Raw genomic sequence first — 16,704 nt, forward strand, 5'->3', positions numbered from 1 at the left:
TAAATTCCTACAACGAACATTAATTTTTTTTTCTAATTTATTGTTTTTTATTACAAGTATTAATGATAATCTTTATTTCAGGGGTTTAGATGCATATGTATGCACTTTTTTACAATTTTTACAATTTTATATTATATTTTTCAGTGTTAAGTGGTTGTATTTGGGGGCCTGGAACGGATTAATCCTATAACGAACGAATGCTATAACGAACAAGGTTCAAGAACCAATTAGATTCATTATAGCATACCCCACTGTAATACTGTACACCCGTAATGTACTGGCTGGCATCTCCACTCGTCCCTGCTCCCGCCAGTCACCGACTCACCACTCCTCCCCGCTCTATCCCTCCGCCTCCTCCACATCGTCACTACTGTTGTATTACAATAATATTCTATCCTAATTCACTTGAATAAATACTACAATACCATATTTCTGAATATTTTCATTAAAATCCATCAAAATCATTTTCCTTGTCATCGTTTACAGCACCAAACAGCTTCTCCCAGTCCTCTCCTTGAACAGGGCTAGAGGGGACGTGTTTTTCGAATCGTTTTCAGTTAAAAAACCGTTACATCACATGTATATTTTACCTAAACTGCGCCTGAATGAATATATTCTCAGAAATAAATACAGTGACCCCTCGTTTAACGAACGCCTCGGTTAACGAACTGCCTTCCATAAGGATCTTCAATTCGCTGTTTACCCTTGTCTTAACTCCTTTTTGTGTTTGTACCAGAAATAGAACTTACGGACTTGACATCAGTGTGTTTCCTTTACCCCTGAGTGTAAGGACCACCTGAGTATCCCACATTTTGCACAAGAGATAAAAATTAATCACCTGTATCACATTACAGTAGTGATTTAAGAGTAAAAGTGTATATGTACGTATACAGTATTACCCCGCCTAACGCGGTTTCACTTAACGCGTTTTATCATATACGCGGTGCCTCGCCAGAGCTGAACTTTCACTTAACACGGATTTTTTCCACATATACGCGGTGAGTGTCCGGCTCGAGACGCTATTTTTAGATTTGCCCCACCCGCCACCCTGCCTGACTGCCTGTTTTAGCTCATAAAATTCATACAAATTACCCGGCCAGAATATAATTTACATTGCTGGAATTCTTATAATTTGGTGATCATTTTGAATATAAACATCATATATTTTGCTTTAAACTTACAATTTTTAGATAAAAATTTTTCTCTAGGTAACTATGGTATCTTTTGTGCAAAATATATGACATTTATATTCAAAATATTCCTGGTCTTACAAGGAATCCAGCAATGTCAATTATATTATCCTAACTTTAATCTGAGGTATTATTTAATACTAAATGTTAAAAACTCTGGAAGGGAGGATTGGTGGGGGGTGGGGGGGAGGGTTGGGACTGACCGCGCGGTTGGAAGAGGGGGGGAGGCAAGGTGGGGTACTTTGATTGACAGATAGTGTCGTGAAGATTATTTTTTTTTTATTAACTGAAGATATTTGTTTTAGCTCATAAAATTCATACAAATTACCCGGTCAGAATATAATTTACATTGCTGGAATTCTTATAATTTGGTGATCATTTTGAATATAAACATCATATATTTTGCATTAAACATACAAATTTTAGATAAAAATTTTTCTCTAGGTAACTATGTTATCTTTTGTGCAAAATATATGACATTTATATTCAAAATATTCCTGGTCTTACAAGGAATCCAGCAATGTCAATTGTATTATCCTAACTTTAGTTTGAGGTATTATTTATTAAAATTTAGTGGTTTTCCCCCAAAAATTTCTCTGAGAGGGAAGAGCCGGCAGTGTAGTGTGAGAGTGGGAGGGAGTTGAGTCCATTATTTGAATGGACATTAACTTGGCGACTGTATTTCTCTATTTCTCTTAAGTATTAATTGTGTGCATGTACCATCATAAAATTAAGATGTTATTTTTACTACAACATAGGTATGTGCCTTCAAAAAGTGGAGTTTGGGGGTCGGGCCGGTTTCTATTGGAATTAATCCCATATGTTCTGTTGTTCACTTAACGCGGATTTCACTTAACGCGGGACCCTCTGGGTTCAATTGACCGCGTTAAGTGGGGTACAACTGTATAGTATTCCACATACACGTAAGTATAAATACAAAGTTTCTGTGATGATCGGACAACGTCCATTTCGGTTAACGTCACGTTTCCAAAGAACGTATCTAGGATGTTGTTTCCCTTTTCCGGTGTTATTTTATCAAGATTTATCTTATCCATGTTTTCATTGTGGATCTACATGAAATATATATATACAGTATATATATATATATATATATACATATATATATATATATATATATATATATATATATATATATATATATATATATATATATATATATATATATATATATATATATATATATACACACACACACACACACACACACACACACACACAGGAGCTCACCTACTTACGAACATTCAAGCTACGAACTTTCAGAGATACAAACAAACCTGTCCATATGTCCAATTGCCTGTTTGAAAACCATGCCGGGTCGTAAGTTCAACCGCCGCGCGATAGATGACGTTGGCTGTTCAGCGTCACCCTGTATTCCTAGCACCATTGTTGTTGGTGTTCCTCTGCTGCCTCACGGTGTTATTTGTGGTTCTTTGTGGTTTTGACGAATATTATTGACCCCAACATGTCTCAGAAGCGTAAGAGTGATGCCAGTGGTGATGGTGGTAGAAAGAAGCGTCGCACTATTACGTTGAAAACTAAGGTGGACATTATAAAGCGTTGTGAAAGAGGTGAGAAAATGATAAGCACAGCAAATGCTCTTGGGGTGAATCGTTCGACTGTTGGGACAATTTTGAAGGACAAAGAGGGCATTATGCAACATGTGAAAGGTTCTGTGCCAATGCATTCCATGATCGTTAGTAAGAAAAGAGGCTCAGTGATCACAGAGATGGAAAAACTTTTGAGTGTGTGGCTGGAAGACCAGCATCAGCACCGCATGCCTAGAAGCCTTAACTTAATTCAGAGGAAGGCCATAAGTCTCTTCGAAGACATAAAGGCTAAACAGTGAGAGTGTTGCTGAAGAAACACTAGTTCAAACCTGCACAACATAGGAGTGAGTGGTGAAGCTGCCAGTGCTGACATGGTAGCAGCCAGGGAGTTTCCTAATCTTTTGTTGGAAATTATTGATGAGGGGTGTTACCTAACAGAGCAGGTGTTTAATGTGGATGAGACCGGTTTATACTGGCAGAAAATGCTGATCGTACATACATCACCAAAGAAGAGAAGACTATGCCTGGTTTTAAAGCATCGAAGGATAGACTTACACTCCTGCTTGGTGGAAATGTTGTTGGTGACTGCAAACTAACACCTTTATTAGAGTATCATTCCGAAAACCACAGGGCCCTCAAGGGTGTTGTCAAAGCTTCACTTCCTGTTGTGTGGAAGGCTAACCCTAAGGCAAGTCCTCTTTGAAGACTGGTTTTTCCATAATTTTGTACCTGATATGGAAAAGTACTGTAACAACAAAAACCTGCCTTTCAGGATCCTGCTTGTGCTAGATAATGCCCCTGGTCATCCATCATTCCTGGACGATTTCCATGCCAACATCAAGGTGGTGTACTTGCCTCCCAATACCATCTCTGTCCTGCAGCCTATGGACCAAGGTGTCATAGCAAGTTTTAAAGCATACTACCTGCAGAGAACTTTCACACAGGCTGTGAAGGAGACAGAAGGGGAGAGTGGAGTGACACAGAGAGTTCTGGAAGAACTACAACATCTACAAGGCCATTAAGAACGTTGATGCTTCCAACATGAATAGTGTTTGGAAGAAGCTCTGCCCACAATTTGCCAATGACTTCAGGGGATTTATAGAGAATGTGGATTCAGTAGCCAACAACCCAGTGGAACTGGAAATGGAGGAAGATGATGTCCACGAATTGTTGGAATGCCACACTCAGGAGCTGACCAGTGAAGATTTGATGGAGCTGGAGTCACACAGGGTTCAGGAGGAGGTCCCTGAGGAGGAACAGGAGGCTGAGGAACCCCAAAAGTTCAACTCTAAGCAGCTGGCTGAAGATTTCAGCATGATTGAAAAGGTACTAGCTTCTTTTGAGTCTCAGGCCCAAACACTGAAAGATTTACAAAAGTGTGCAGCTGTTCACGATGCTATTGCCTGCTACAAGAAAATTTATGAAGAAAAGAAGAGATTAACTGTGCAGACATCTCTTGATAAGTTTTTCAAGAGAGTTGAGATGGAACACTAGGAGCAAGGGAAATTATAATCTACGGAACATCAAGAACCAATGCCATCTACATGAGGTTATACAACCTTTAAAGCCATTCCCAGTGCCCCAGACCCTGTTGATCCTTCATCTCCACCCTCATCTCCATCCTCCAACTAACTCTAACACCCCTGCAAGCAACATCAGTCCCAGCAAGCAAGGCAGCACCAGGAATAAAGTAAGTACAGTAACCTGATAAATACCTTCATATATTATTACTATACTGTACATGCTATTATTAGAGTATACATGCTACTATTACTATACATGCTATTTATACATTAAAATACCGTTTAAGGCTGGTAAGAAATACTGTCGAGTATTATTGGGGTATAGCTGTCTGTACAACATTTTTTACAATGCTGTATACAGTATTGACAAGAGTAATGTTGAACTTACAAACAGGAACCTAACCAGTTCATAAGTAGGGGAGTCCCTGTACTCTTAAGAGACTAAAAAAAAATTATATCTTATGCAAAATATATGATGTCTATATTAAAATTATTTGCTATCTTACAAGGTTTCTAGCAATATAATTTATATTCTGCTAACTTTAGACTGCGCCATTTTATGTCAAATTTAGTCACTTTAATTGGCCTCCAGAACCTAACCTTATTTTCCCCATTGATTACATGTAATTATAAATCGCAATTTAGTATATAGCAAACATCCTTGGACCCTATCTCGCGATATATCCCGACCCTACTGTACAGTATGCAAGTTGCATGTGTTCCAACTTAAGTACAAATCCGGAACCCGTTCATAATCCGGGTATTCCACGTACAGTATTTTCTCAATTTAACGAACTAATTTGAGCCACCCCTTTCTTTTAAACCGAAATTTCCGCAAAATAATTAAAATGATAATGATGTGCCTACTGGAGACAACTGGTAGTTAGGGAGTGTTTTCCCTAACCCCTGCCATTTACTTTATTTCTTATGGGATAATTAAGTTTGATCTACAGTATATTTTTTTTATTCACACAGCCATTCTCAAAAACGTAACTACCGTGTAAACCGAGAGGTGGTTGTACTGGAGAACTAAAGGCAAGAGGGAAAAAAATATAATACAAATATCACACTACCAGAAAAGCCAAGCAGACTACAGAGCTACTACAGTTTCTTAAATCAGTCTAAATTACATGTTCTAGTACAGTAAAAGTCCAAAAATTCGGATGCCAGAAATCCGGACCACCTGAGAATCCGGACTTTTCGAAAACTTTTTTTTTTTAGCTGGCTTTTGTGTGTATGTGCGCATGCATGAGCGCCACAGCTGCACAGCGACAACAAGCGACCACGCGGTTGCCACTTTAAAACGAGCAATCAAACTGTGACAATGTATGTAATTTTGAATCTTACTCTTTCCATTTACAGAGTACTGTACAAGCCCATAATAATGGCTCCTAAAGTAGATAAACTTCGTTGTGTGAAGAGAAAGAAGAACACGTTGAAATTGAGTGACAAACTTGAAATAATTAAGAAACTAGAACATGGTGTGAGCAATACTTTTCTAATGGAAACATACGACATTGGAAAGTCTACAATTTATGATATAAAAAAGGCAAGGATTAAAATTCTAGAATTCACAGCTTTTTCTTTAAAACTGCTCGTTTTGATAAATGAAGCATGCTATATTTGCTAATGAATAAACTATCAAAATGTACCTGTTCATCTCTTCTTTATTCCTCCTTAAATTTGAATTTTAAAAGTACTGCCTGAGAATCCGGAAAATCCGAAAATCCGGACCGACCCAATCCCCAAGCAGTCCGGATTTTTGGACTTCTACTGTACATTCAGCATTACTGTACAGTACATGACTTACTGTGCATGATGAAGTATGTTTGAGATGTTCTTCTTAATTGAGAGGCATACTTTTTGGAAGTCCAATCTATATCTAAAGCTTGATTTAGAGAAACAAATGATTCTTTGTGCTTCACCATTTTTGTTTCTTCAACAGTTTGTTTCTTACCACCGTGCTCTACTTCTTTCTTCTCTTTTACCTCTCTGCAAGATAATCATTACTGTTGCAAATACACTTTAGCTTATAAACTCTCAACAAAATTTTCAAGACTCATCCAGAAATCCACATTCAATAATAACTTATTGGAAAAACTCAGGCATTACTATATATGACCAATAAATGGTCCCATTCAATTCTAAAGTAGCTACCAAAGAAATCTATCACACACACATACTGTAAACTGTTTATCTATGAGCCTTACTGAGAAAAATTAATATCACAATGCAGCTTAACACCAAGTATACTGAGACTATAAAAGTTAATTGCAGATCATTAAGGTGTGATATTTAATGTCTTAAACCCATTTGCTGTTGTACTCACTCAACATAATGATGCTCCTGTAAGTCTGTAAACATGTAGCCAAATGTCCCGAACACATCACCAGCAAAAAATAATATGTTTTTCTGGTGACAGATGTTGTTGATTCTGACGAGCTGTTCACGTTGACAACGACTCACACAGACAACATCAAACTGAGTGAAATAATCCTCTGTTTTGTCTTCAACATTGCTTGAATCAGATGAAACCTCCACCATAGGATTTAGTATCTGGGCTCTTTCTCGAGACGCTTCAGCTATCTGTAAGTAATGAGTACTGTAACTATGTTCATTTGACTAAAATTTAATGTTACAGTGGGGTATGCTATAACGAACGGATCCTACTACGAATATTCCTATAACGAACGGTTTTACCTATAAAATTGAGAATGCTATAACGAACGCAACTCCTACAACGAATGCGGATGAATACGGGACTATTTCGCCTGGCGCATGAATAATGTTGTACTGCGACCCACAACAAGAGCGTCAGGCGCCATCTTTGTCTCATTGTGTAGCCAGTGCACCACTGTTATTGTTGAAATTTCGTCTTTTGATGTGGAAATAGAGTTATTTGTATAAATATTTTGTTATACAAGTGTACAATTGTGACAATGAATCGTCCAAAGCGAGTGAGAAAGCTCATAACTCTTGAAACTAAGAAAGAAATCATAAAGAAATGTGAGGATGGAACAAGCATTGCGCAACTTAGTGATGAGTATGGGATGGCTAAATCGACTATATGTACGATTTTAATGAATAAAGAGGAGTTGAAAACTGTGCAAGTGGCTAAGGGAATCTCTAGACTTAGCAAAGCAAGGTGTAATGTGATTGAGGAGATAGAAAGTTTACTCTTAGTGTGGATAAAGGAGAAAGAAATGGCAGGTGATAGCATTAGTGAAGCTATAATTTGTGAGAAGGCCCGACAATTGTTTGAGGACCTTAAAGCCAAGACTCCCAGAGCAAGTGATAGTGATGTGCCAGTGTTTAGGGGTACCAAGGGGTGGTTTACTGGTTTCAGAAAGAGAAATAAATTACATAGTGTTGTGAGACATGGTGATGCTGCTAGTGCAGATAAGGAAGCAACTAAGGAACAGCAGGTATTCAACTGTGATGAAACTGGACTTTTTTGGAAAAAAATGCCTCGCCGTACATACATTACAAGGGAGGAAACTTCTGTCCCTGGCCATAAGCCAATGAAAGACAGGCTTATCCTCCTTCTTTGTGCTAATGCTTCTGGTGACTGCAAAATAAAGCCACTCCTTGTGTACCATGCAGAAAACACCAGAGCTTTCAAAAACATTAGGAAGACCCGCCTTGGTGTTATGTGGCGGTCAAACCCAAAGGCTTGGGTGACCAGGAATTTATTCTCCGAGTGGGTGATTGAGGTGTTTGGACCCAGTGTTCGGGAATACCTCAGGGAGAATAATCTTCCACTGAAAGCTTTGTTGGTGATGGACAATGCACCAGGAGTTCAACTTCATCACTGTGCACCTCTTGCCACCCAACACAACACCTCTCATCCAGCCCATGGATCAACAGGTAATTTCTAACTTTAAGAAGCTGTACACAAAGGCACTGTTTAGAAAATGTTTTGCGTCCACTTCTTCCAGTGATGTTAGCTTGAAGGAATCTTGGAAGAGTCACTTCAATATAGCAGATGCTGTATTTTTAATTACCTCAGCCTGGAAAGAGGTTACTGTGAGGTGTCTTTGTGCTCCTTGGAGGCCATTGTGGCCTGAATGTGTCCTTCAAAGAGACTTTGAAGGCTTCGAAGAGTTAGAAGAAGAGGCTGTTGTTCATGAAATTGTGTCTCTGGGCAATTCCATGGGCCTGGAAGTGGATGATGATGATGTTGAGGAGTTGGTGGAAGAGCACAGTAAGGAACTGTCCACTGAGGAGCTGCTTGAGCTTCACAAAGAACAAAGCGAGACACTGAAGCGGAGCTTAACTTCTGAGGAGTCAGGGGAGGAGGAGGACAAGGAGGAAAGCCGCATCATTCCAGCCAAAGATCATAAGGATGCGTTCTTTTGCTGGAGCAAACTGTCCAAACTTGATGAGGATTATCATCCTGATGTTGGTTCTGTGCAAAAGGCCATCAGTGTGTTTAATGACAATGTTATGAACTACTTTTGGAAGGTCCAGAAATCAAGGTTGAAGCAGCCAACCCTGGATTCCTTCTTTACAAAGGTAACAAAAGAACCTACAGACAAAGTGCCTGTGAGACAGTCACCAAAGGGGGCTAGGAAGGATGATTTCTCTCCTTCCACCTCTTCTCCATAATTCTCTCCTCCCCCCTCCCCCTCTGCCTCCTGTCCTGCATGCTGAACAACACTAAGGTAAGATAAAGTACCGTATTTTTTACATTTTCCACAGAATTTTTTCAGTGTTAAGTGGTTGCATTTGGGGGCCTGGAACGGATTAATCCTATAACAAACGAATGCTATAACGAACAAGGTTCTAGAACCAATTAGATTCGTTATAGCATACCCCACTGTACTTAAAATACAGGTATCCCTTGATATGCAAATGTTCGCTCCATGAATATTCTATTCGTACACTTTCTTTTCACTGTACGAAAGCTTATATGAATATGGTCCATTAAGGTAATATAGCAAATTTGTACAGTAGTTTCTTAAGTTTTTAATGATAGGACTAAATTACAATACTGTACAGGTATCCCTTGTTTGATGTTAATTTGGTTAAGCGAAACAATTTTTTACACCCTTTCTCACTTAACAAGAGGTCAAAATTTGGTTTAGCAATAGCTTGACTTACTGGGAAAGGGAAAACTGTGAGATAGCATTTTGTCACTGTAAAATGTAATGAAACAAAAAAGGTGGTGAAAAAATCATTACACTATTGCACTCTTAAGTGGCTTAGATATAAAGAAAATACATAGCATAGGATAAAACAATAAAATAAGAAAAGGGAAGAGCATGGGTGTGTGTGAAGTGAGTGTACAGTATGTGTGGAGACACTGGACTGTAACTGCTTCACAAGACCAGCTGCATCTCCCTCACCTGATGTGACATCACAACATACACACACGCCTCCGAGTCAGCTGGGTGACTGTCCCGACTGAACTGTGTTGAGTCGCACAGAGGATGGTTTTGAGTATGGAAAGAGCTATTTTTTTGTACACATGTTCCATTGTATTTTATATTTTATGTACATACCAATTTTATTGTTTACCATAGCAATTTTTTTTCATTTTTGACTTAAGTAATTTGAAATTTGTCTGAATTAGGCTCATCCATGAAATTGTTTATATAGACATTTGGTGTTCATAAATCAATTGTTTAACTTTGAAACTGTTTACAATAAACTAATTTATTATTATTAATAGGGAGTACAATACTGTTACCGCCTTACCATGTACCGTATATGTCAGCGTATAAGACGCAATTTGAACCTTAAAAAAATCAGTCCAAAATTAGGGGTCGTCTTAAATGCCTGGTATAAAATCAGAACCTCTACATTCTGTGGTTTAGTGTGTATATTAAAATAATCATAATATATGATAAACTTGTCCAACATACCGTAATTACCGTAAAATAACAACATAATAAACGCAGGCATCATCACGCACCGCCCGCCATTTGCAACTGCCGCCGAAGTAAACAAACAGCCGTCTTTAAATATCGGTACGGTATTTAAAGACGGTTTCTTGGCTAGGCTCAAGTTGCCACGCCTTCATAAGCAGTAGTACTGTCTCCAGGTGAACATTATATTAATATCCAGCTACCATAAAACCTCACCATGGCTCCAAATGCTAAGCGAAGGAGATATGAAGCTTGTTTTAAGCTGAAAGTGGCAGCATATGCCAAGTCACGCAACAATTGTGCTGCTGCTAGAGAATGTGGTGTAACCGAGAAGAGGGTACGAGATTGGAAATTGAAGGAACATTTGCTAAGGAGTATGCCCAGGAAGAAATGTGCAATGAGAAGAGGCACTGCACACTGGCCAAATCTAGAGTAGCATGCAGTAGACATGGTCCGTGAGCAGCGTCAAAATGGATACGCTGTATCAAGAAACAAAACACGTATTTGGGCACTTAAGAGGGCTAAAGCAAACCAAGAGCACAGCAAAGACTTCAAAGCCACTGCTTCATGGTGTAGCTGTTTTATGGAAAGAAATGATCTAGTATTGAGGCAGTAAACAAAAATAGCACAAAAATTACCAGCAAATCTTGACTGTAAAATTACCAATTTCCATCGATACATAATACAACAACGTAAGAAACACGGTTATCCATTAAGCAACATCGGGAACATGGATGAAACACCAATGAACTTCGACATGGTCGGTAATCATACTGTTGATAAAAAAGGAGCAAAAACAGTGTTAGTGAAAACAACAGGACATGAAAAGACAAGAATTACAGTAGCACTTTCATGCATGGCAGATGGAACCAAGCTGAACAATGCCAAACATCAAGTTTCCGGCTGGAGTTTTTGTTCACGTCAACGAGAAAGGGTGGATGGACGAACAAGGAATAAAGTTATGGATTGATCATATATGGTGTAGGCGACCTGGTGGCTTTTGAAAAAAGCGTACTGGTAGCCTCTTAGTATGGGATATGTTCGCGAGTCATTTAACAGAGGGAACAAAGACCAGAATGGAGAGGAACAACAGTGACATTGCAGTTATTTCTGGTGGATTAACTTCAGTTGTACAACCACTTGATGTTTGTCTAAACAAACCATTCAAGGACCGTGTTCTTTAACAATGAAACGAGTGAATGATTAGCGGCAAAAAGTATTATACAGTAGAACGTTGATTTAACGCGAATCGATTTAAGATTATTGATTTAAAGCGACACCCACAATCAAGGACAATGTTTTAATTTAAAGTAAATCTTTCCTATTTTGCGCGAGTCAATCTGGTGCATCATATTATAAATTTTGGACCTAATGTTTCCCACCAGACGCGTCTCTGGCCACGCTACACAGCTGCCTGCCACCCTCCCACACCCTCAGTTCTCACACTGATGCTCTAGTGACCTGACATACTGTGTGACACTATCTCTCCTACCACGTGTATCAACCATCACCACTATGTCCAAGAGGCCAGCTACTACATCATTAACTACCCCACAGGGCAAGAAATCAAGGCAAGCAATTACACTGGAGCAGAAAATCAAGGTGCTGGAAGCACTGCAGCGAGGAAATAATGCGCCAAGTGTGGAACGTCAATTTGGACTGTCGGAGAGCTCTGTCCGCACTAAAAAACTCAACGAGAAGAAAATTAGAGCAGCCTATGCTTCACCAGATGTTGCCAAGGGTAAACTCCACCTGAAGAGTGCTATGTATGGTGAGATGGAAGAAGCACTTAAGCTATGGGTAGAAGACATGCAGCACCAAAACCTTACTCTCACTGGCCCCATGCTGCAAAACCAAGCCTACGAAATACAGTCTCGGATACTTGAAAAGAAAGGGAAGTCCCTCAAAGACAGTAAGTTCACAGGAGTACAGGCTGGCTGTACAAATTTATCAAAAGGACGGGGCTACGGAATGTGACGCTTTCAGGTGAAGCTGCGTCTGCCGACGATAAGGCGGCCGAGGATATGAAGAAAGTTCTGAAGGATATAGTGTTATAAAATGGTTATTCTCCTTGCCAAGTGTGGAATTGTGATGAAACTGAACTGTATTGGAAAATATGCCCAAGAAAACCTATCTAATGAAGAGTGAAGAAAAAGCACCAGGGATTAAGGTCAGCAAGGACAGACTGACGATTCTCCTCATGGCAAATGCATCGGGCACCGCACGTATGAAGCTACTCGTCATCCACCACTCGGCTAGACCTCGTGCCTTGAAAAATGTGTACATCCCAAAACTTCCTTTAATTTGGCGATCAAACAAGGTGTGGATGACTTCTGATATTTTTGCTGAGTGGTACATCAGCCATGCTACCCCATTCATCGAAAATAAGTTGAAAGGAAAGAGAGTCAGATGAGAGGCCTGTGGTGAGTGGCACCAGTGCCACCACCCTCTCCCATCAGCTGCTCGCTAGTAAACAGACCATTTCGCATCCCGTAATTTTAGCCATGTTGATTTATGAGTGTTTGTTTTAGCATAATACTACAGACTGTAAAAAACAATGTATTGTTTATTCTAGGAGATGGGCTGAGGTGCATCTGGGTGTATACTCTCAATCAATGGCCCGAGGCAGCAGACGGTACTACGCAGTATCGGTACCGTCCAGTTCTCAACTCGACTGCAGGGAATGCTTGCTGAATATATATCATTACACCATATATTTTTCTCATATTTACTAGTTAATAAAAGTCTTTGTTAGAATTTTGTGTTTGTCTCAAGTACCAAACTAAATTATTCCATTGAAACAACACTTTGATTTAGCAAGAATTCGGTTTAAAGCGACCTCTCTTGGAATGTATCTCGCGTTAAATCAACGTTCTACTGCACAAAAGGTGGGAATAAGCGTGCTCCTGTCAGGATAAATACAGTGGTCCCTCGGTTAACGAGCACAATTCATTCCAGAAGGTTGCTCGTTAACCGAAACCTCTGTTTCAATGGGTTTTTGGGTAATTGGTTCCAGCTCACCAAAAATTGCCTAAAATAAAAAAAATGGTAGTAAAGTACACTTACTTTGAGGTGTGTATGTAGAAGGCCCCTGGATGATGATGATGATGATGGGAATTAGAATGGGGGTGGAGGAGAAGGGAGAAGAGAAGTCACCCCATGGCGCCATTTCACCCAAAAAATTTTAGTTCACTTGGTGTAATTAAAGATTATTTTTTTTAAATCAACACTGCACTGCACTATATGCACGTATTGTCAATATGTAAAATAAATTTCAAAATGACCAATAATTTGACTGGAAACACAGAAAAATGCATTTATGTTGAAGAGTCTGAAGCAAGATGTTACCTCCACTGAAAAGACACAGAGACTGACGCTTGTATGGTGTGTTGACAGGCTGTTTGGCGCGCTAAAAACTAGTTTCCCTGTGATTAAATTATGTTAAATAGTTGTTAAAATGACTAAAAATTTTAATATAAGACTTTTAAAATTATTGAATAGTACAAACTTCTTGATATTTACTAAAATAGTAAGGAATTTAAGCCCTAGAACCGATTACTGTATTGGCGGACTAATATGCCAGCTAGTGCGCAAGCGAAAACATGTGGAGGGGCGCTCGTAAGGAATTCGTTAATCGAGGGAATGCTTGTGAACCGAAGTTAAGAATCTTATGGAAGGTAATTCGTTAACTGAGGCGCTCGTTAACCGAGGGATCACTGTATTAAACAAACCAAAGGTAGAATTTTTATAATAATAAACTATTCATTGTTATTTAAGGTCAAGAGAAGTTTCCAAATGTTCTTATATTTGTTTAAATAATGAAGAAAATTTGATGTGAGAATCTTGTGGCAGCTGCAGTTGTAGTTGAGTTGCCAATTCATTAATATAATTTTCTTCATTATTTAAGCAAATATACAAACATTTGGAAACTTGTCGGCCTTAAATAACAATTAATAGTTTATTATTATACAAATGTTACCTTTGGCTTGTTTAATATTTACCCTGACAGTGATACAGCCAAAAACAGATCCACCAATCACAATCATCTTTACATACAGCCTTCCTTTACCAAGTATTGCCAGGTAAAATTGTGAGCACAAGACCCAGGGTGGGGTCGGTGCATCTTTGGCTGACTGTACCTTTTCTGTGAGTTGGAACCAATTACCCAATATCCCATTGAAATAATAGATTCGGTTAACGAAAGACTGTGGAACGAATTGTGTTCGTTAACCGAAGGACCACTGTATTTTATAAATAAATAAATAAACAAATAAATCCATTTCAAGTTAATGGTAAAATTTTACTCAACACAGACGCTAGTTCCAGTAAAATAACCGACACCTAAGTGACGTCACTAGTGTTTACACTATACCAGCTGGAGTTAATTGGCTTTATTTTAAATAACCAAGGATGTGTTGCTTTACAGTGTGTTTAACAGCAACACTCCACTGGTCAGTGGGATGGACGGTAAAGGACTACTGGGGCAGTAAGCACCCAGTGGTAAGTGTCAGATTTGGGGTAGTCTTATACAGCGAGTATAGCTCAAAACCTACGTTTTAAATGGAAATTTTAGGGGCCATTTTATACACCCCGTGGCCTTTTACGCCGACATATACGGTAGGTAGTAGGCAGCTACCAAACAGGGAGGTACTACCGCCTGGGAAGATATTGGAAGCATAATGTGTTGTCTAATGGTAGACCCTGCTGCCATATGGCATCACAAAAATTGTGACCAAGTCCCATGTTCATTTAGATAATAAACAAATGTCTCTTAAATGTAATACAGTCATTAAATGTAAGACATGTATCTGATGTGGGTTATGTATGCTGGGGAAGGCGGTACAGGGAGATGCCGTGAGCTTCCCTCTGCCGTTAAGCCATTACATTGGTCCCTCGGTTAACGAACGCCTCGGTTAACGAATTACCTTCCATGAGAATCTTCATTTCGCTTAACGAAATCCTTACGAATTCCTCTCAACATGTTTTCGCTTGCTCACCAGCTGGAATATTAGTCCGCCAATGCAGTAATCGGTTCTAGGGCTTAAATTCGTTCCCATTTGAGTAAATATCAAGAAGGTTGTATTATTCAATAATTTTCCAAGTTTTATATTAAAATTTTTAGTCATTTTAACTCTTATTTAACATAATTGGAGTACAGGAAACTAGTTTTTGGTGCGCCAATCAGCCACTTGACTCACCAACAAAGGCGTCAGTTTGTATCTCTGGTCAATGAAGGTAACATCTTGCCTGTGGCTCTCTTGAACATAAACTATTTTTACGTTTTTACAGTACAATTATTGGTCATTCTGAAATATATTTTACATAGTGATAATATATAGCACAGTGCAGTGTTGATTAAAATAAAATAATCTTTATTTACAGCAATTAAACTTAAAATTTTAGTGTTGAAATTGAATCCAGCATGGCTCCAAAGAAATCTAAAAAGGCGATTTCAATCCAGGTAAAACAGGAAATAATAAAGAAACATGAACAAGGCATTAGAACAAATGTGCTTAGTAAAGACTATGGCATGTCGACATCAACTGTGTCGACAATTCTCGCACAGAAAGACAAGTTCAAGGAAATGAAAGTGAGAGACAAATCTACCAGAGTGTTTAAAGGTAGATCCTTAATTGCAGAAACAGAGAGGTTACTTCTCATTTGGATTAAGGAAAAACAAATGAGAGGCGATTCAATTTCGACAGAATTTATTTGTGAAAGAGCCAAGGAAATTCACGAACATTTGAAGGAAGAGCAACCTGGTTCTTCTGGCACAGAGTTTAAAGAGTTTAGGGCCAGCAAGGGCTGGTTTGAAAAATTTAAGAAAAGAAGTGACATTTTCAGTGTTATTAGGCATGGTGAGGCTGCCAGTGCAGATAAAGGAGCAGCAAAATTTGTAGTGGACTTTAAAGAACTGGTGGAGGAAGAAAATTATCTTCCACAGCAAGTGTTAATGTGGACGAAACTGGGCTGTTCTGGAAGAAAATGCCCAAAAGGACATTCATCACCAGAGATGAACGCCCGTATTATTAAACATCTTTCCTTGAAGGAGGTAATCGTGTTTCAACCCGAGTTTTAAAATAAATGAATCCTGAGGGACACCGCAATACAGTAGTTAACAGGGTGGTGTGGCGGTAAAACTAACTAATTCCAATATTATAAATTAATTTTATTGGAATTAGTTAATTTTACCGCCACAACACCCCGTTAAGTACAACACTGCGGGTTGAAACACGACGACCCCCTTCAAGGGAAGATGTTGTTTAATAATACGGGCGTAAGCCTCTTTACCTGGGCATAAACCCATGAAAGACCGTCTCTCACTATTGCTTGGTGTAAATGTTTCAGGGGATTTCCGACTGAAGCCTATGCTTGTCTACCACTCTGAGAACCCCAGGGTGTTCAAGCAACAGAAAGTGGCAAGAGGACAGCTTGGAGTTTATTGGAAGTCCAACCGTAAGGCATGGGTGACAAGACAGCTCTTTAATGAATGGGCTGTTGAGGTGTTTTGCCCTTCTGTGAAGAGCTACCTAACCACCAATAAACTCCCTTT

General features: G+C 39.1%; 1 protein-coding gene across 1 annotated transcript in view; it reads right to left on the reverse strand.

Annotated features, from left to right (window-relative positions):
* Positions 1-16,704, reverse strand: part of LOC121868823 (SUMO-activating enzyme subunit 1-like) — a 97,517-nt gene that overhangs the window by 69,610 nt on the left and 11,203 nt on the right. The window contains exons 3-4 of the mRNA XM_042369787.1: positions 6,611-6,867; positions 6,092-6,273 (exon numbers count right to left, since the gene is read on the reverse strand). Of these exons, the coding sequence (XP_042225721.1) occupies positions 6,092-6,273; positions 6,611-6,867 (439 nt within the window). The remainder of the gene's footprint in view (positions 1-6,091; positions 6,274-6,610; positions 6,868-16,704) is intronic.

Source organism: Homarus americanus, unplaced genomic scaffold (assembly GCF_018991925.1).
Source record: "Homarus americanus isolate GMGI-L3 unplaced genomic scaffold, GMGI_Hamer_2.0 scaffold30535, whole genome shotgun sequence".
Classification (NCBI taxonomy): Eukaryota; Metazoa; Arthropoda; class Malacostraca; order Decapoda; family Nephropidae; genus Homarus; species Homarus americanus.